The sequence below is a fragment of the Bos grunniens genome, chromosome 3 (genome assembly GCF_055505025.1).
Source record: "Bos grunniens cultivar Pamir isolate PY7600 chromosome 3, Bosgru_T2T1.0, whole genome shotgun sequence".
Taxonomy (NCBI): domain Eukaryota; kingdom Metazoa; phylum Chordata; class Mammalia; order Artiodactyla; family Bovidae; genus Bos; species Bos grunniens.
Window position 1 is genome coordinate 52,520,315 of NC_141167.1, and position 22,070 is coordinate 52,542,384.

A 22,070-nucleotide genomic window follows, 5' to 3' on the forward strand; every position below is an offset into this window, starting at 1 on the left:
TCCCCTGGTTTTCAGGCCTTTAGACATGGAGCAGAATGACATCATTAGCTTTCCTGAATCTCCAGTTTGATGATTGCAGATGTGGGGACTTGTCAGTCTCCATAATCATGTGAGCCCATTCCTTATAGTGAATCTTTTTTCTTTCTCTCTACAGACAGATACACACACACACACACATCCTGTTAATTCTGTTTCTCTGGAGAACCCTTATACAGATTGTTATCAAGAGTGGTTCTAGGGGAACAAATATTTAAGAATGAATGTTTTGAGTCTGTTCTAGACTTTCAGGAATTGACTTTCTAATCTTATTAGATTGTAATACTAATGACTCCATTTCCAGTAGTGGAGAAGGTACTGATAGTTCATAGTGTAATCTACCAGTACAAATGTGCAAAATATCATCATGGATACTCTTAATCAATCACTTACAAGAAACAAGGAAAATGACTTTGTGAAATGAGGACTATTATGGTAGGAGAGAACAAATGGAAGCCACCAGTACTGTTCCTGGATCATAGAAAAAGCAAGGGAATTAAAAAAAAAAAAATCTGCTTCTGCTTCATTGACTATGCTACGTCTTTGACTCTGGATCATAACAAACAGTGAAAAATTCTTAAGATATAGGAATACCAGATCACCTTACCTGTCTCCTGAGAAACCTGTATACAGTATAAAAAGCAACAGTTAGAACCAGGCATGGAACAACAGACTAGTCCAAAATTGGGAAAGTAGTATGTCAAGGTTGTATATTATCACCCTGATTATTTAACTTATATGCAGAGCACATTATGTGAAAGGCCAGGCTGGAGGAAGCACAAGCTGCAATCAAGATTGCTGGGTGAAATATCAGTGACCTCAGATATGCAGATGGTACCACTCTAATGGCAAAAAGCAAAGAGGAACTCAGGAGTCTTTGATGAGGGTAAAAGAGCAGAGTGAAAAAGCTGGCTTAAGACTCACCATTTAAAAAACTAAGATTATGGCATCTAGTTCCATCACTTCTTGGCAAATAGATGGGGAAAAACTGGAACCGGTGACAGACTTTATTTTCTTGGGCTCCAAAATCACTGAAGACAGTGACTGCAGCCATGAAATTAAAAGACACTTGCTCCTCGGAAGAAAAGCTATGACAAACCTAGACAGTCTTAAAAAGCAGAGACATCACTCTGCTGACAAAAGTCCGTATAGTCAAAGCTATGGTTTTTCCAGTAGTCATGTATGAATATGAGAGTTGGACCATAAAGAAGGCTGAGTGCTGAAGAATTGATGTATTCGAATTGTGGTTCTGGAGAAGATTCTTGAGAGTCCCTTGGACAGCTTGGAGATCAAGCTCAGTTCAGTTCAGTTCAGTTCAGTCGCTCAGTTGTGTCCAACTCTTTGTGACCCCATGAATCACAGCATACCAGGCCTCCCTGTCCATCACCAACTCCCAGAGTTCACTTAGACTCACATCCATCGAGTCAGTGATGCCATCCAGCCATCTCATCCTCTGTCATCCCCTTCTCCTTCTGCCCTCAATCCCTCCCAGCATCAGAGTCTTTTCCAATAGTCAACTCTTCCCACGAGGTGGCCAAAGTACTGGAGTTTCAGCTTCAGCATCATTCCCTCCAAAGAAATCCCAGGGCTGATCTCCTTCAGAATGGCATGGTTGGATCTCCTTGCAGTCCAAGGGACTCTCAAGAGCCTTCTCCAACAACAGTTCAAAAGCATCAATTCTTCGGTGTACAGCTTTCTTCACAGTCCAACTTTCACATCCATACATAACCACTGGAAAAAACCATAGCCTTGACTAGATGGACCTTTTTTGGCAAAGTAATGTCTCTGCTTTTGAATATGCTATCTAGTTTGGTCATAACTTTCCTTCCAAGGAGTAAGCGTCTTTTAATTTCATGGCTGCAGTCACCATCTGCAGTGATTTTGGAGCCCCCAAAAATAAAGTCTGACACAGTTTCCATTGTTTCCCCATCTATTTCCCATGAAGTAATGGGACCAGATGCCATGATCTTTGTTTTCTGAATGTTGAGCTTTAAGCCAACTTTTTCACTCTCCTCTCTCACTTTCATCAAGAGGCTTTTTAGTTCCTCTTCACTTTCTGCCATAAGGGTGGTATCATCTGCATATCTGAGGTGATTGGTATTTCTCCTGGCAATCTTGATTCCAGCTTGTGCTTCTTCCAGCCCAGCGTTTCTCATGATGTACTCTGCATAGAAGTTAAATAAGCAGGGAGACAATATACAGCCTTGACATACTCCTTTTCCTATTTGGAACCAGTCTGTTGTTCCATGTCCAGTTCGAACTGTTGTTTCCTGACCTGCATATAGGTTTCTCAAGAGGCAGGTCAGGTGGTCTGGTATTGCCATCTCTTTCAGAATTTCCCACAGTTTATTGTGATCCAGCTAATCAATCCTAAAAATCAATTCTGAATATTCATTCGAAGGACTTATGCTGAACCTGAAGCTCCAATACTTTGGCCACATGATGTGAAGAGCTAATTCAATTTAGGAAGAGACTCTGATGCTGGGAAAGATTGAGGGCAAGAGGAGAGGTGGATGGCAGAGGATGAGATGATTGTATGGCATCACCGACTCAATAGACATGAGTGTAAGCAAACTCCAGGGGATAGTGAAGGACAGGGAAGCCTGGCTTGTTGCAGTCCATGGGGTCACAAAGAGTCAGACACGACTCAGTGACTGAACATCAAGACTATTGTTCTTATATAGGAAAATAGTAATCCAAGGCAGGACCCTATTCCTAGAGAGATTGGAGAGATTATTGCCACCATCAAGGACTTGAAAGTTGCAGGGGTGGTAATTTCCAGCACATTCCCATTTAATGCACTGATTTGGCCTGTGCAGAGGACAGATGGACCTTGGAGAATGACAGCGAATAATTGTAACCTTAACCAGGTGGTGATTGTAATTGCAGCTATTTGTACCAGATGATGTTTCATTACTTGAGCATATTAACGTATCCTCTGGTACCTGGTTTATGTGGCTAATTGATCTAACCAATGATTTTTTCCTCCATATCTGTCAATAAAGTTCACCAGAATCAGCTTGCTTTCAGTTTGTAAGGATCTTGATTATTTCCCTTCTGACAAGATATCATACCATTACATTGGTAACATTATTCTGATCAGACCTAGTGAGCATGAAGTAGCAACTACTCTAGACTTGGTAAGACATCTGCATGTCAGAGTAGGGAGATTAATCCTACAAAAATACAGGGGCCTAAAGACCTGTACTCCAAAAACTGTTAGATGTGATGAAAGAAATTGAGGATGACACAAACAGATAGAAAGATATACTGTGTTCTTGGATTAGATGAATAAATATTCTTAAAATGAGCATACTCCCCAAAGCAATCTGCATATTCAGTGCAATTCCTATTAAATTACCAATGACATTTTTCATCGAACTAGAACAAAAATCTTTTAAGTTTATACGGAAACACAGAAGACCCCAAATAGCCAAAGCAGTCTTGAGAAAGGAGAACAAAGCTGAAGGAATCAGACTCACTGACTCCAGGCTAAACTACAAAGCTACAGTAATTAAAACAGTATCAGTTCAGTTCAGTCGCTCAGTCGTGTTTGACTCTTTGCGACCCCATGAATTGCAGCACGCCAGGCCTCCCTGTCCATCGCCATCTCCCGGAGTTCGCTCAAACTCATGTCCATCGAGTTGGTATCCAGCCATCTCATCCTCTGTCATCCCCTTTTCCTCCTGACCCCAATCCCTCCCAGCATCAGAGTATTTTCCAACAAGTCAACTCTTCGCATGAGGTAGCCAAAGTACTGGAGTATCAGCTTTAGCATCATTCTGTCCAAAGACCATCCAGGGCTGATCTCCTTTAGAATGACTGGTTGGATCTCCTTGCAGTCCAAGGGACTCTCAAGAGTCTTCTCCAACACCACAGTTCAAAAGCATCAATTCTTCGGCACTCAGCTTTCTTCACAGTCCAACTCTCACATCCATACATGACCACTGGAAAAAACCATAGCCTTGACTAAATGGACCTTTGTTGGCAAAGTAATGTTTCTGCTTTTCAGTTGCTATCTAGGTTGGTCATAACTTTCCTTCCAAGGAGTAAGCGTCTTTTAATTTCATGGCTGCAATCATCATCTGCAGTGATTTTGGAGCCCCAAAAAATAAAGTCTGACACTTTCCACTGTTTCCCCATCTATTTCCCATGAAGTGATGGGACAAGATGCCATGATCTTAGTTTTCTGAATGTTAAGCTTTAAGTCAACTTTTTCACTCTCCTCTTTCACTTTCATCAAGAGGCTTTTTAGTTCTTCACTTTCTGCCATAACGGTGGTGTCATCTGCATATCTGAGGTTACTGATATTTCTCCCGGCAATCTTGATTCCAGCTTGTGCTTCTTCCAGCCCAGCGTTTCTCATGATTTACTCTGCATTTAAGTTAAATAAGCAGGGTGACAATATGCAACCTTGATGTACTCCTTTTCCTATTTGGAACCAGTCTGTTGTTCCATGTCCAGTTCGAACTGCTGCTTCCTGACCTGCATATAGGTTTCTCAAGAGGCAGGTCAGGTGGTCTGGTATTCCCATCTCTTTCAGAATTTTCCACAGTTTATTGTGATCCACACAGTCAAAGACTTTGGCATAGTCAATACAGCAGAAATGGATGTTTTTCTCGAACTCTCTTGCCTTTTTGATGATCCAGTGGATGTTGGCAATTTGATCTGTTTCCTCTGCCTTTCCTAAAACCAGCTTGAACATCTGGAAGTTCACAGTTCACATACTGCTGAAGCCTGGCTTGGAGAATTTTGAGCATTACTTTACTAGTGTGTGAGATGAGTGCAATTGTGTGGTAGTTTGAGCATTCTTTAGCATTGCCTTTCTTTGAGATTGGAATGAAAACTGACCTTTTCCAGTCCTGTGGCCACTGCTGAGTTTTCCAGATTTGCTGGCATATTGAGTGCAGCACTTTAACAGCATCATCTTTCAGGATTTGAAATAGCTCCACTGGAATTCCATCACCTCCACTAGCTTTGTTCATAGTGATGCTTTCTAAGGCCCACTTGACTTCACATTCCAGGATGTCTGGCTCTAGGTGAGTGATCATACCATCGTGATTATCTTGGTCATGAAGATCTTTTTTGTACAGTTCTTCTGTGTATTCTTTAGAGCAGGCAGCAAAGTTCAGGTGATAAAGCCAGGGGGTCTGATTAAACAGCCCACAGTGCTACTTTCCAAAGGGCTGTTGCAGTTTATAATGCTATCAGCTATGATGAGGGAACTAAATTTACTGTCTTAATAAAAAAAGATATTATAGTATATATAAGATGATACTTCAAAATTTCTTTAATTTGCATGTATCTCATTAATAGTATGGGCCTCCCAGGTGGCACAGTGGTAAAGAATCCACCTGCCAGTGCAGGAGACACAAAAGATGTGGGTTTGATCCCTGGGTTGGGAAGATCCTCTGGAGTAGGAAAGGGCAACCCACTCCAGTATTCTTGCCTGGAAAATTCCATGGACAGAGGATCCTGAAGGGCTACAGTCCCTGGGGTCACAAACAGTTGGACACGATTGAGCCATGAGTATGCAGGCGTAAAATTTGAGGATATAATAGTTATTGTGAACATCGTCTCTAGCTTCTAAATAGTTTACTGGGTTTCTAAATATTTTCTTGGGACTAGCCTGGTTTTCTAGTGGTTAAGAATCTGACTGCCAGTGCAGGGAGCATGGGTTCGATCCCTGGTCTGGGAATATTCCACATGCTGCAAGATAACTAGCCCGTGCGCTGCACCTACTGAGCCTATGCACACTAGAGCCCATACTCTGAAACAAGAGAAGCCACTGCAATGAGAAGCCCATGCACAGCAACTGGAGAGCAGCTCCCACTCACCATAACTAGAGAAAGCCCATAGGCAGCAATGGAGACCCAACACAGCCAAAAATAAATTTCTAAGAAATAATTTTCCTGTTGCTTTATAAACTTTGTTTGTTTTATACCCCCTTTTGATTTGCTTAATAGTTGAGATTTATTACATATTTTTCTGTCATATACAAAACCTTGCTAACTGCTTTCCATAACTGATAGTCATTTGCCAGTCAAATATTTTCTTTTTAATGTTTTACTGTTTAAATTTTCCACTAATCTTATATTTTATTTCTCACTGGTGTCTTAAAACATAATTAGTCATATCTGCCTCAGTAACTCTGGACACAGGGCAGGAAGCCACTGTGCTGGTCTTAAGTCACTTGAACCATCTCCATCAAAATCACCTAGAGTGCTTAGAGAAAATGCAATTTCCTGGGGCCCTAAATTACAGTTGCTGATTGAGAATGTGAGGGGGATAAGCATCAATAATTTGCATCTTTAACAAGCTCCCCAGGGGATTACTAAACTTGAAGAATCATTGTACTAAGCAGTGTTCTCAACCTTTTTTTCCCCCTGTATAAGTACCTAACCCTAACATAATGCAAATATAAAAGCAAAAACCTATGCAGTTTCAAATACCTAAGATAATCCACTGATTTCACTTTCCCTAAACTGCTTATATATGGGAGGAATCTACTTTTAAGGTAAAGTTTTTTTAAAGTGAGGGAAATGTTATGATTTTGTTTGTGGGTAACTTCTCTAATAAATGATTACCTCAGTTAATAGCTATATTTCTGGTAAACATCCTTTAAATATCTTCAGATTCTTTCTTTTAGGATTTTTGCATTTGTCCTCTTTTCCATAATGTAACATACATGTGTTTCTATAAACATAATAAATATTTCCCTCATTGAATATAAAATTTCAAAATATTTTAAGATGAGTTGACCATGTTAGCCTCAAAGTTCACCAGTTTCATTACATTTCTGTGAAGCTACTTAATAAGTTAAAATAAATTTTATGTTTAAATAGTTAAAATTTTCTAGTGCATTTAAAAATGCTGATATTCATTATATATTTTAGGCATTTACACTGTTTGCTACACATTTCCTGGAACTGTGCCAGATAGATGTTCTGTATCCTAATGTAGAAAACATGCATTTTGAAGTTCAACATGTAAAGAACACTTCAAGAAATAAAGAAGCAATCTTGTATACCTACAAACTTTCTAAGGGACTCACAGAAGAAAAAAATTATGGTATGCTTATAAAAATTTTATATTTGTATACTATATATATATATATCTGTGTATATAAATGTGTGTATATGCTGAAATACTATTTATTCTCATAAGATAAACTTTCTTTCCTGTTTATTTGACTATCAGTCTAAGCAATTTTATCTTTCATTCTTTTGAATGCTTATATGCTCTAAGACTGTATTTTCTATGTCAAATTCACATTTTTATGTATTAAGCTTGTTTCAAAAACATATTAACAGTAACTATGTAGAATTATAATACATGGGAGCCCCAGAAGTATAGTTTCTATACTTAGGAAAATGTAATTTAGTTGTACTTGAATGTTATATACTGAATTGGAAATTATATATTTCTTAGACACTCTTTTAGTAACAAGGTCCTTCCTCTTCAAATTTGGAGAACTTGATAATTAAATCTTAAGTCTTAAAATGGAATGTGTTACCAAATTATGTGTGTTCATAAAATTGGTTAGATATTTTCTATCTAAATCATTATGATACATGTAAAGTTGACAGATTCAGGGAATTTTCAATTGACTTTTATATTTGTTGTTCAGTCACTCAGTCATGTTGACTCTTCATGAACTATGGACTGCAGCGCACCAGGCTTCCCTGTCCTTCACCATCTCCTGGAGCTTGCTCAAACTCATGTCCACTGAGTTGGTGATGCCATCCAACCATCTCGTGCACTATCATCCCCTTTTCCTCCTGCCTTCAGTCTTTCCTAGCATCAGGGTCTTTTCTAGTGAGTTGGCTCTTCTCATCAGGTGGCCAAAGTATTGGAGCTTCAGCTTCAGCATTAGTCCTTCCAATGAATATTTGGGATTGATTTCCTTTAGGGATTGACCGGTTTGAAATCCTTGCAGTCCAGGGAACTATCAGTCTTTTCCAACACCACAGTTCAAAAATATTAATTCTTCGGTGCTCAGCCTTTATGGTCCAACTCTCACATTCATACATGACTACTGAAAAACCATAGCTTTGACTATACAGACCTTTGTTGGCAAAATAATGTTTCTGCTTTTTAACATGCTGTCTAGGTTTGTCATAGCTTTTCTTCCAAGGAGCAAATGTATTTTAATTTCATGGCTTCTGTGCCCATCTGCAGTGATTTTGGAGCCCAAGAAAATAAAGTCTCTCACTGTTCCCATTGTTTCCCCATCTATTTGCCAAGAAGTGATGTGACCAGATGCCATGATTTTCGTTTTCTGAATGTTGAATTTTAAGCCAGCTTTTTCACTCTCGTCTTTCTCTGTCATCAAGACGGTCTTTAGTTCCTCTCAACTTTCTTCCACTAGGGTGTGTCATCTGCATATCTGAGGTTATTGCTGTTTCTTCTGGCAATCTTGATTCCAGCTTGTGCTTTATCCAGCCCAGCATTTCATGTGATTTACTCTGCATAAAAGTTAAATAAGCAGGGAGACAATATACAGCTTCTATGTACTCCTTTCCCAATTTGGAACCAGTCCGTTGTTCCATGTCTGGTTCTAGCTGCTGCTTCTTGACCTGCATACAGATTTCTCAGGAGGCATGTAAGGTGGTCTGGTATTCCCATATCTTTCAGAATTTTCCACAGTTTGTTGTGATCCACACAAAGATTTTAGCCTGGTCAATGAAGCAGAAGTCGATGTTTTTGTGGAATTCTCTTGCATTTTCTATCATCTAGTGGATGTTGGCAATGTGATCTCTGGTTCCTCTGCCTTTTCTAAATCCAACTTGAACATCTGGAAGTTCTTGGTTCACGTACTATTGAAACCTAGCTTGGAGAATTTTGAGCATTACTTTGCTAGCATATGAGATGAGTGCAATTGTGTTGTAGTTTGAACATTCTTTGGCACTGCCCTTCTTTGGGATTGGAAGGAAAACTGACCTTTTCCAGTCTTATGGCCACTGCTGAGTTTTCCAAATTTGCTGGCATATTGAGTACAGCACTCTCACAGCATCATCTTTCAGGATTTGAAATAGCTCAGCTGTAATTCCATCACCTCCACTAGCGTTGTTTGTAGTGATGCTTCCTAAGGCCCACTTGGCTTCGCACTCCAACATGCTTCCTCTAGGTGAGCGATGACACCATTGTGGTTATCTGGGTCATTAAGATCTTTTTTGTGTAGTTTTTTATGTATTTTTGCCACCTCTTCTTAATATCGTCTGCTTCTGTTAGGTCCATACCATTTCTGTCCTTTATTGTGCCTATCTTTGCACAAAATGCACCCTTGGTATCTCTCATTTTCTTAAAGAGATCTCTAGTCTTTCCCATTCTGTTGTTTTCCTCTATTTCTTTGCATTGATCACTGAGGAAGGCTTTCTAATCTCTCCTTGCTATTCTTTGGAACTCTGCATTCAGATGGGTATATCTTTCCTTTCCTCCTTTGCCTTTCAATTCTCTTCTTTTCTCAGCTATTTGTAAGACATCCTCAGATAACCATTTTGCCTTTTAGCATTTCTTTTTCTTGGGAATGATTTTGATCACTACCTCCTATATAATGTTCTTCAGGCAATCTGTCTACCAGATCTGATCCTTTGAATCTGTTTGGCACTTCCACTGTATAATTGTAAGGGATTTCATTTAGGTCATACTCAAATGGTTAGTGATTTTTCCCTACTATCTTCAATTTAACTCTGAATTTTGGAATAAAGAATTCATGATCTGAGCCACAGTCAGCTCCTGGTCTTGTTTTTGCTAACTGTATGGAGCTTCTCCATCTTCAGCAACAAAGAATATAATCAGTCTGATTTTGGTATTAACCATCTGGTGATTTTCCTGTGTAGAGTCGTCTCTTGTTTTGTTGGAAGAGGGTGTTTGCTATGACCAGTGCTTTCTTTTAGCAAAACTCTGTTAACCTTTGCCCTGCTTCATTTTGTACTCCAAGGCCAAACTTGTCTGTTACCCAGGTATCTCTTGACATCCTACTTTTGCATTCTAGTCCCCTATAATGAAAAGGACATCTTTTTTGGGTGTTAGTTCTAGAAGGTCTTGTAGGTCTTCATAGAACTACTCAACTTCAGCTTCCTTGGCATTAGTGGTTGGGGCAAAGACTTGGATTACTGTGATATTGAATCATTTGCCTTGGAAATGAACAGAGATCATTCTGTCATTTTTAAGATTGCACCCTAGTACTGCATTTTGGACTCTTGTTGACTATGAGGGCTACTCTATTTCTTCTAAGGGATTCTTCACCACAGTACTAGATGTAATGTTCATCTGAATTAAATTCACCCTTTCCACTCCATTTTAGTTCACTGATTGCTAAAATGTCGATGTTCACTCTTGCCAGCTCCTGTTTGACCACTTCCAATTTACCTGGAAACACAGACCTAACATTCCAGATTCCTAAGCAATATTGTTCTTTACAGCATTAGACTTAGTTTCACCACTAGACACACCCACAACTGGGTGTTGTTTCTGTTTTGACTCAGCCTCTTTATTCCTTCTGGAGCTATTTCTCACTCTTCTCCAGTACCATAGTGGGCCCTACTGACCTGGGGAGTTCATCTTTCAGTGTCATATATTTGCCTTTTCATACTGTTCATGGGATGTGAAGGCAAGAATGCTTAAATGGTTTGCTGTTCCCTTCTCCAGTGGACCACATTTTATCAGAACTCCCCAGCATGACCTGTCTGTCTTGAGTGGCTCTACATAGCATGGCTCATAGTTTCATTGAGTTAGACAAGTCTGTGATCCATGTGACCAGTTTGGTTAGTTTCCTGTGACTGTGGTTTTCATTCTATCTGCCCTCTGATGGATGAGGATAAGAGGTTTATGGAAACTTCCTGATGGGAGGGACCCCCTGTGTGGAAAACTGGGTCTTGCTCTGATGGGTGGGACCATCCTCAGTACATCTTTAATCCAATTTTCTGCTGATGTGGTGTGGTTGTGGTCCCTCCCTGTAGTTTGGCCTCAGGCCAAACTATTGCAGGAGTAATGGTGGTAATGGTGACCTCCTTCAAAGGACTTACCCCAGTACAATGCAGCTCCCAGGACTGTTGTGGTCAGTGCTCCTGACCCTTGGCAGGCCACTGTCAACCCACACCTCCATCAGAGACTTCTGGACACTCACAGGCAAGTCTGGTTCAGCCTCTTGTGGGGTCACTGCTCCTGTCTCCTGGGTCCTGGTGTACACAAGGTTTTGTTGTGCCCTTGAAGAGTCTGTTTCCCCAGTCCTTTGGAAGTTTTGTTATCAAATCCCTTCAAAGTCAAATTCCCTCAGGGTTCTCAGGCCCTTTGCCAGGTTCCCAGGTTGGGAAATCTGTTGTGAGCCCTAGAACTGTGCAACAGTACAAGAACTTCTTTGGTATAATCTAAATCTAAGATAGTGGCAGAGTATATCATGAGAAATGCTGGGCTGGATGAAGCACAAGCTGGAATCAAGATTGCTGGGAGAAATATCAGTAACCTCAAATATGCAGATGACACCACCCTTATGGTAGAAAGTGAAGAACTAAAGAGCGTCTTGATAAAAGTGAAAGAGGAGAGTGAAAAAGTTGGTTTAAAGCTCAACATTCAGAAAGCTAAGATCATGGCATTCGGTCCCATCACTTCATGGCATATAGATGGGGAAACAGTAGAAACAGTGGCTGACTTTATTTTTTTGGGCTCCAAAATCACTGCAGATGGTTATTTCAGCCATGAAATTGAAAGACACTTACTCCTTAGAAGGAATGTTATGGCCAACATAGACAGCATATTAAAAAGCAGAGACATTGAATGGATAAGAAAGCTGTGGTACATATACACAATGGAGTATTACTCAGCCATTGAAAAGAATACATTTGAATCAGTTCTAATGAGGTGGATGAAACTGGAGCCTATTATACAGAGTGAAGTAAGCCAGAAAGAAAACACCAATACAGTATACTAACGCATATATATGGAATTTAGAAAGATGGTAACAATAACCCTGTATGTAAGACAGCAAAAGAGACACAGATGTATACAACAGTCTTTTGAACTCTGTGGGAGAGGGAGAGGGTGGGATGATTTGGGAGAATGGCATTGAAACATGTATAATATCATATATGAAACGAATTGCCAGTCCAGGTTCAATGCATGATACAGGATGCTTGGGGCTGGTGCACTGGGATGACCCAGAGGGATGGTATGGGGAGGGAGGTGGGAGGGGAGTTCAGGATGGGGAACACGTGTATACCTGTGGCAGATTCATGTTGATGTATGGCAAAACCCATACAATATTGTAAAGTAATTAGCCTCCAATTAAAATAAATAAATTAAAAAAAAAGAAAAGCAGAGACATTACTTTGTCAACAAAGGTCCATCTAATCAAGGCTATGGTTTTTCCAGTAGTCATGTATGGATGTGAGAGTTGGACTGTGAAGAAAGCTGAGCACCGAAGAATTGATGCTTTTGAACTGTGGTGTTGGAGAAGACTCTTGAGAGTCCCTTGGACTGCAAGGAGATCCAACCAGTCCATCCTAAAGGAAATCAGTCCTGGGTGTTCACTGGAAGGACTGATGCTGAAGCTGAAGCACCAATACTTTGGCCACCTGATGCAAAGAGCTGACTTATTTGAAAAGACCCTGATGCTGGGAAAGATTGAGGGCAGGAGGAGAAGGGGATGACAGAGGATGAGATGGTCGGATGGCATCACCGACTCAGTGGACATGCGTTTGGGTAGGTTCCGGGAGTTCATGATGGACAGGGAGGCCTGGTGTGCTGCAGTTCATGGTGTTGCAAAGAGTTGGACACGACTGAGCGACTGAACTGTACTGAACTGAAGATAGTGGAGTGGAAAGAACTGCGCTCATCTTTTCCTCCGAGTACACCGAAAGTGCGACTAGTTGCTGAACAACCATCTGTAGGAGAATGTTGGATCCACCAAAAAAACATATCCTGTGTCCAAGGGCAAAGTAGAAGCTCCAACAAGACGATAGGAGGGATGCAATCATGTTTTAAAATCAAATCTCAGACTCACCAGAGAGACTCAGAGGGAGTGAACAAACCTTGTATGCACCAGAACCCAGGGAAAGGAGCAGCAACCTCACAAGAAACTGAGCCAGACATGCTTTTTGAATGTTTGAGTGTCTGCTGTGGAAGAATAGGACAGCAGTGACCTGCCACAGGGACAAGGGCTCTGGCTACAGCAGACCTGGGAGGCGTGGCATACGGCATAAGTCCGCTTGGAGAAAGTTGCCATTAGCCCCACTATAGAGCCGCTATGCAGACGACCCACAAAGTGGACTTTTACAGATAAATTTCCCAAAATTATTTTAGCTATGACTGTTCTTTGTGAGAGTAAAAAAAAAAAGCATCTTTCCTTTGCTATTTGAAATGGGAAAATCAAAATCAAATGTATAACTTAATTTGTATTAGATGTTTAATCTTTATAAGCCTCAGCTTTATCTATTAAATGGTGATATGTGTGGATTTGTGAGGATTAGATGAATTATCAAATATGAACTGTCTAGCACAGTGCCTAGCAGTTAGTAACTTTTAAATAAATGTTGATGTTGCTTCTATTGCCTCTAAAGCAATAAATAAACTATTAGCATAAAGTAGAAAATCTGTGAGACACTGATACAATAAAAATCTAAGAGCATGAGAATATTACTGGTATTTGAATTTCCATGGAGTAGTCACCTACTGTTATGACTTCTGAGAAATCCCTCTCTCATTAATCTACTAAATATATGAATACACAGCTTATCTGTGACTACACTTTCTTCTATTCTGCAAAACCCATTATGTCCATTGACTTATAAACCAACTGAATTTGTAGTTGGAATTTCAATGTTATTACTATTATCTGATTTTCTAATTACCTTTTTCCTTTCCCTTTCATATTTTCTGTCTCAGAGGTATCTTGAGAGGTAATTGATATTCTAATTTGTCTTACATGTCTTAGCAAGTAATTAAATCTAATAATTGGTAAGTTGTCACCCAGAACTTGGAAAAACATAATTTTAAGAAGTAAGTGGTTCTTAAATGCCTAAGAAAGGAAGTTTAAATCTGTGAAGAAACGATTAATACTGATTAAAACAAATATAGCAAAACTACAAGTAATAATACTGAAGTCCCATTGTTTATAATTTTAGGATTAAAAGCTGCAGAGGTGTCATCACTTCCACCATCAATTGTCTTGGATGCCAAAGACATCACAACTCAAATTACCAGACAGATTTTGGTAAGGAAATTTTAGCAATAAGAATTATTTTTCAAATTAAGAAAAGACTTGTAGTATACATGCTTATTATGGTCTTGGATCTAAATATATAATAAGTAATAATTAAAACATTTAAAACAAAACCTATTTCCTAAATAAAGGAAATCCTTTTTACTTCTCAAAACTTTTTTGGTTTGATGTATTATAACTGTCCCTAGAAAATCTACTAATAAGATAGGAAACAAAAGTTAAACAGTTCAGTTCATCTAGTACTTATTGCTACACTGACTTTATGATAAGAAAAGAAATCTCTTTAAATAAGCATTAAAAATAAAAATCAAAGTACTTCTCTGGTGGTCCAGTGGTTAAGGCTCCACGCTCCCAATGTAGGGGCCTGGGCTTGATCCCTAGTCAGGGAACTAGATCCCATCATGCCACACTGAAGATTCCACATGCTGCAATTAAGATTTGGCACAGCCAAAAGAAAAAAAAAAAAAACACTATGCACAACATTTCATATCTTTTAAAATAGTTTTCAAAGCTCTTGTATCCATTATCATATATAAGCCTCATAACTTTTCATGAAGTAGTTAGGTTTAATTAAAGATAAATAATAAAGTTATCATTTTTACTTACATTTTTACAGCTAAGGTTCACAGAGATTAAGTGATTTGCTAGGAAGAAGTAGATCCAACACTGAATTTATATCTGGTAACTGAAAATTTGGAAATCTTTTTTGTTGTTGTTGTTGCATCAGGTTGCTTTATATTGTTTTAAGAATCCATCCTGTTCAGTAAACTAAAGTAGGTGCAGTATAAATTTTCTTCAGTATTAACCTTTCTTTTATCTTTTACCCTTTCTTAACCTGCCTTCAGTTTTTTTGGTTTGTTTGTTTTTTTACATTCATCAGTCTTTTGACTTCAACTGCTCTTATGACTTTACTTGCCTAGTTATTCCATTGGAATTTTTCACCAGTGATTTTGGTAGTGGTCCAGTTCTGAAGAGCCTCTTATTACCTAGTTCTTCACAGTTCTTCTTGCCAAATTCCAGTTATGGGCAACCTCTCCAGTAGTCTTCCAGTTTTTAGATTTCCTGATGCTGCTCAACATATATTGAAGACAGGCTAATTTTATCCACTGAAAATTAATATAACCTCTCTTTAGCTGAATATTTTACTGAGTAATTCTCATTCTTCTACTTCTTTGGTGATTACTTCTTTCCCTTCTTCACTGGTGCTTTCTATTATTCCATCTACCAAATAGAAGTATTCCTAAGATTTTACCATTTCTTTGTTTAGAATTCTGTACTCTTGGTGATTCTCATCCTTTCCTCAGCCTCCATTTTCATTTCTTTTTGACTCAATCTGTATATTTTTCTCCATATTTCTTCTTAAAACCTTAACTTACATTTTCTCTTCAATAGGTCCAAAATTAAATTTCTCATCTTTTGAAAAACCTTTTCTTCTCTTCACTTTCACATCTCCCATGGATGCTTAAGAGTCTATGAATTCTTCTTCTTAATTATATCTCAGTAGGTTCCTTTCCTTTTCTACATTTCTGCCACATTGAGTTACTTGTCGTTTCATCATTTTGACCTGATTTGTGTACCACATTTTTTAACATGTTTGCTTTCTCTGTTTCCTCCATCTGGAATATCTTTCCTTTGAGGCTCTTCTGTCCATCAAGATTCATATTAAATGGGGCTTCCCTGGTGGCCCAGACAGTAAAAAACTGCCTGTAATGTAGGAGACCTGGGTTCGGTCTCTGGGTTGGAAAGATCACCTAGAGAAAGGAATGGCTACCCATACTCCATCCTTTTGAAGCCTTTCTTGACCCAAGCTGGAAGTGAACTTTCTTTCCTCTGAACAATTTTGTATCTCCCTTATGGAACTTTCCATGATTAATCAATTGCTTGTAAACATGTATATTTCACTGTAAGACTGAGCTTTTTGAGTTCCATTGTCATGTCAGGATGACATTTTGTATCCCCTGTAGTCGTAAATACAATTTATGGGATCTGGAATATAGATAATAATAGCTATAATTGTTGTTTAAATGATAAATGGATAGTTGATCAGTCAGTATATCAGATAGATGGATGGATCAATGTTCTATCTCATGGAGTTGTATGCAGTTTTTCTATAGTGACAGTAAGAGAGAGAAGGAGTTCCTGGCTACCTAAAATTCATGGCTATTTAGAAGGAGTTGAAAGGATTGTATTTCCCTTAGAGGATGGAAACTGTCTTTACATAAAAAGATTGAAAAAATGCTGATTCCTCTATCTAGCTCAGGCAAAAAAGGGAATGAAGAATTTTCTAGTTGTACTCCCAACCCTGAAGGGAGGTATTCAAGGACTGAATATCCAAAGGTCCTCCAAAGTATTAGAAGAGTCCCATTTTAAGCATTATTTCTTGGGTATCCTTAAGTATAATTTGTTAAGAATTAAGGCATAATTTTAACTAGCTATTTGTGTTGCTTATTTTAAAAAATGTAATTTATCCCTGAAGCAGTATTTTCTTTTAGACTCTAGCAATTTCTATATATGAACCCTATTGAGGGACAGTTTACTGATGACCCATTCTGTCCACCAGTTTATCTGCTGGGGAACTAAAGTAGGAGATAGCAGAGTAGTACTCTGAGTGACATTTAAAATTATGAACACTGCATAGTAATTAGCAGAATGTTATTTTCCCATAACTTTTCAATGATAAAGTGCTTGTAGGACATAATTCTAGTGGATTTTCTATTACATTTTGGTGTTGTATTGAGAAACTTGAACCATTTAGCAGATTTTTTTCATTGAAAAATTGTTTTCAAGGATTAGGATCTGTCATAAAGTCGTAAATACTCATGAGAAATTTTATTCTCCAAAACAATATTTATTTTTTCCGGTATATTATTTGCAGTTGGATGGGACTGACTTATCCAAAAATATTGGTTAGCCATTGAATTATTTCTATGAAAGGAGATAGAATATTGCCAAAATAAGAATCATATTTTAATTTTTATCTATATTTTTTTCAATAACAGCAAAACCAAAGGAGTGCTCCTGAGATGGAAAGACAGAGAGCTGTGTACCATCTAGCTACTAGACTTGTTCAAACTGCTCGAAACTCTCAATTGGATCCAGACAGTTTACGAACATATTTAAGTAATCTCAAAAAGAAGTATGAAGTAGATTTTCCCAGGGCTGAACAAGATTCAGAAAAGACTGAAGAATAGTAATAATTCACATCTTATACTAATGAAATAATGTCTTAATATGAGAAACTTAGAATTCATTTTTCCTGTGAGCAAAAGAAAATATTTGCTAAATTTTATATTTTAATTGAAAATTACATTGTATTAACATCAGCATTATCGTCCATATATTCTGTATAAGAAAATGTTTGATATATAACTTAAGAAAGAAATGAGAACTATTTAAAGAACTGATTTTTATGTTAGAAAAAATCTAATGTGACACTTTTCTCATTTATGAAACTTCATGTTATAAGTTATGGTTTCACATGTTATCGTATATAGTTTAGCTAAAAGAAATCTTTCTTTGTGGGCCTGGAAACTTAGGTGAGGTTTTCTTTTATACTCTTATTTGGAACCAATATTTCTTTTACATTCTTACTATGATTCAATAATTTCTTAATTAATGCCATCAAATTCCAACACTGGATACATCTGAAGTTTGTTAGAATAGCATTGAGAGTTTTAAAGTATTCATTTTGGCATTCAGTATAGTTCTAAAGGTTGAAATTCAGCAAATGGTATTTCATAATGCAGAGAGTGTTTCTGGAAGGAGTAGTTACCTAATAGCCAGGTGTTCTGTTTTCTACTCACCAACCCCTTCCCTTTTCCAAATTTTCATTTTTGACCATCTTTTTAGGTGAGTAACCAAGGCAGCAGAAAGATAATATTGATATGTTTGCGTTAATTGTTGATTCACAAGGAAATATTATGTAGAACTGTTTTTGCACAGGCATGTGGCTCACAGCACCTCTTAGAGTTTACCGAAAGTTTATTCTATAAATGGACAGAAGAAAATGGAAAACTGTCAGTTATTCAATAACTGCAAAGAGCTTCTCAAACACCTTATTTCTGCAGTTCCATCTCAGTAAAAGACTTAGTCACATAATCTCAACCCAAAGGCCTAACAATGGGGAAATTATTAAATAATTTTAAAGTATTTTTGTTAATATATGCATATTTTATTTTACAAAATGTAATAATTTTGACTTTATTCAACTCTCGGTATTCTAAGTACATATTAGTAGCCAAGTATACTGAAAAGTTATAATCTGAAAGACACACATTCTTTTTTTTTTTTTTAATTACTGTAAATTAGTGTTAGTACTTACATTACTGCTGCTGCTGCTAAGTCACTTCAGTCGTGTCTGACTCTGTGCAACCCCATAGACTTACATTAGATATATGTTAAATGTCCTATTAGACTACTTATATTTCCTATTATCATGTTTTATAAATAGAGCTCCACAGTATTTGAATTTTATAACCACATTTTAATTCACAGCCTTTGAGATGAATTGTATTTTGTGTGGTCATTCCTAAAAGCAGGTAGATAATTTAGACTTGTGGCAAGTTTCTAGGAGGCATTGAGGAACTAAAGGGCATCATACACTGTTTAGGAGGGCAGGGAAGAAAAGGAGGAAGCAATAAAAGTCAGAAGGGGAGCAGGGCTGTGGAAGAAAAGCAGGCAGCAGAGACAAGTGCAAAATACTAAATATGCTAGATATCATTTCCTCAGATGTATTAGCTCCCCTTTACATTTAATGCCAAATTAAATTCCACCAGACTTTTAAGAAATTGTTCATCGTTTAGAGCTTTTGATGCGAAAACTGTAGCCAGCTGATTAATCCCTTTTATTTTAGATTTGAAGTACTGAAATAAAAATGGATTTATATCTTCTTAAAATTAAATTGCTTTTTCTTCAATCATTTTGTGTGTAGCAGAAGCACATGAAAAAGCAAGTCAGATGAAGATACAATTATTAAGTCATGGTGCTATAGGACAGAGGTGAAAGGTAGGGAGACGATCCATTCTTTAATTTTCAGGTCTATTTGCTTTCTTTAATACCTCTTCACCTTTGTCTTTCTCTAAAATTATAGATTGTTATCTCATAATCCAGTCTTTTAAGATAAATATTCATAATGTTGTGGCAAACTCCTTGATAATCTACCTCAAAGCCATTTTTTTAGTCTGCTCCACCTTTCTCCTCACATAAATTAATCTTTCTCAGGTCTAGGGCTAAGGTACATGGGAGTAGAGGAAAAAGGCAGCTAACCCTCATGCCTGGGAAGTAATACATGTATTTGTTTATTTTTAAATTTACATCCAGTAAAATTAAATTTTCATTTAAGTCTATAATTTGATGAATTTTGGCACGTTTATGGATTTGTGGAACCACTACCACTACCACAATTGAGATGCAGAACAGTTCAGTCACTACCAGATGATCCCTCAATACTGGCCCTTTGTGGCCAAATTCTTCCCTGATCTCTGTCTTCACTGGGAATGGTTAAGGATTTCTTCCCTATAATTTTGTTTTTACCAATTAGGTAGCATGTGACCTTTAGAGACTGGCTTCTTTTACTGAGCATCATGTACTTTAGAATTTATCCATTGCTAGCTGGTATTCCATTGTTTGTATTGAATATGTACCATGGTTTATTCACTCACTCACTGAAGGACATTTAGGCATTTTGTTTTTGACGATTTCAAATAAAGCTGTTATGAACATTTGGATACAGATTTTTGTGTGAGTGTTAAGTTTTAATTTATTAAAATTTACTTAATTTAGTGGACTGGCTCTGTCATATTGTAAGTATATATTTAACTTCAAGAGAAGCTGCTAAACTCTTTCCAAGAGGGTTTATACCATTTTGCATTCTTGTCAACCATGTATGAGAGGTTCAGTTGTCCTACATGTTCTTTAGCACTTGTCAGCTTTTTAAAAAATATTAGCCATTCTAATAGATGTGCAATGAGTAATGTTTTTAAGATATTTTAAAGTTATTCTGATCATTCTTTCACAAGCAGTGATTTTTAAAACTCTTTTTTCCAAAATTATTTTTTAGCTGCTTTTTAGTGGCTCTTGGTAACATGTTAAATGTTTCCCTTCAAGCGAAAGTTTCAGAGTAAGTCTTACTGTAAAAAGAAAAAAACTACTGAAAAATCTAGTTCAATAATATTTACTATGGAACAGACAACATGCTGTGTGCTAGGTGCACAAAAGATGTCTGACCTTGAGGTAGACTTCAGGTGTAGTTAAGAGAAAAAAGCAAACTTAGACGGGTTGGAATACCATGTGATAAGTACAATAGTAGAGGAAAATAAGAAGGGTAATAGCACCAAAAAGTGTTTGCAATTCTTTGTGGTTCAAGGGAGTTTAAGGGTAGTAAAATACGTCAAGTGCTCAGGAACAGAGAGCATTTTAGTTAAGGATCACCATGTGTAAAAGCAAAAAGATGTGACACCAGAAGCAGTTTGGTTTATCTGGGGGATAGAGTGCCTATGAGAGTGGCAAAAGGTTGAAGAAGGTGCTTTATATAGTTTCTCCTTTAGATGACAAAAGAGTTTGCTGGAGAGTAGAAGAGGATGGTGGTAGTAGAGGAAAAACATGATTAGATTTTCCTTTTGAAAGATCGTCTGGGTGATAGTATAAATGGTTTGGAGATGTGTGGTTGAAACCAAGCAGATGAGAGAGTTTAAGAAACTTTTAAGTAGTGCAGAAGAGAATTGATGATTAAGAGTGGAAACAGTGAGAATGGAGTGAGAACGGTGTGTTGTGTGTGTGACAGTGAGAATGGAGAACAGGTGTGTGTGTGTGTGTGTGTAAAGGAGACAGAACAGTGAGAATGGAGCGAGAACAGGTTGTGTATGTGTGTGTGTGTGTGTGTGCGCGTGTAAAGGAGGAGAATGGAGATGATGGAGTAGAGAAAACATTGATTTGAAAGATATTGAGATTTTGTGCTGATTAACCAGATTAATGATTCATGACTTATCTGATTTTTCAGTGAGGGAAAGGTGTTATTGGTTGAAGTGTATCTTTTTGAAAAAGAAGCATTAAATCCTAACCCCCTACACCTCAGAATATGACCTTATTTGGAAATAGGATCATCTTAAATGTAGTTAGTTAAGATGAGATCATACTGGAGAAGGGTGGGCCCCTATATGATTGGCCCTTATAAGATTACTATGTGAAGACAGAGACTCGGAGAACAACATGTGAAGACAGAGGATTGGAGTGATGTATCTACAAGCCAAGGAATACCAAAGATTGCTGGGAAACCAACAGAAATTAGGAATAGACAAGGAAGGATTCCCCTACAGGCTTCAGAGGGAGTGTGGTTCTACTAACACCTCAGTTTGGACTTCTGGCTCCAGAACTATGAGATAATAAATTGCTGTTGTTTTAAGCTATCTAGTTTGTGTACTTTGTTATGGCAGCCCTAGCAAATTAATACAGAAAGGAAGAGTTAAATATGATTCTAGGTGGTGATTCCATCAACCATGTTGAGAAATATAGAAATAATAATTCCAGTAGAAAGAAATTTCAGGGAATTCTCTTGTGGTCCAGTGGTTGGTACTCAACCCTCTGAGTGGCAGGCTCTCAGATTAGATCCCTGGTTAAGGAACTAAAATTCTGCAAGCTGCATGACCTGGACAAAAGAAAAAAAAAGATTAAAGGTGATTCTTTTTTTACTTCATATTATAATGTATTTTCAACCAAAAAAATTAACTGTCTTATATGCTACTGGTAAAATTTTCAAATGTGAATGTATTGTGTGTTGTTTGAACTTCCTGTGTATTTATTTATGAGCTTAAAATAT

At 37.7% G+C, this 22,070-nt stretch overlaps 1 protein-coding gene across 3 annotated transcripts in view; it reads left to right on the forward strand.

Moving 5' to 3' along the window:
- Positions 1-19,989, forward strand: part of MSH4 (mutS homolog 4) — a 99,259-nt gene extending 79,270 nt beyond the window's left edge. For all 3 annotated transcript variants that reach the window (XM_086390638.1, XM_086390637.1, XM_086390636.1), the window contains 3 exons: positions 6,933-7,107; positions 14,160-14,248; positions 17,257-19,989. In XM_086390638.1, the coding sequence (XP_086246764.1) occupies positions 6,933-7,107; positions 14,160-14,248; positions 17,257-17,448 (456 nt within the window). In that variant the 3' untranslated portion in view covers positions 17,449-19,989. The remainder of the gene's footprint in view (positions 1-6,932; positions 7,108-14,159; positions 14,249-17,256) is intronic.
- The last annotated feature ends 2,081 nt before the right edge of the window (positions 19,990-22,070 follow it).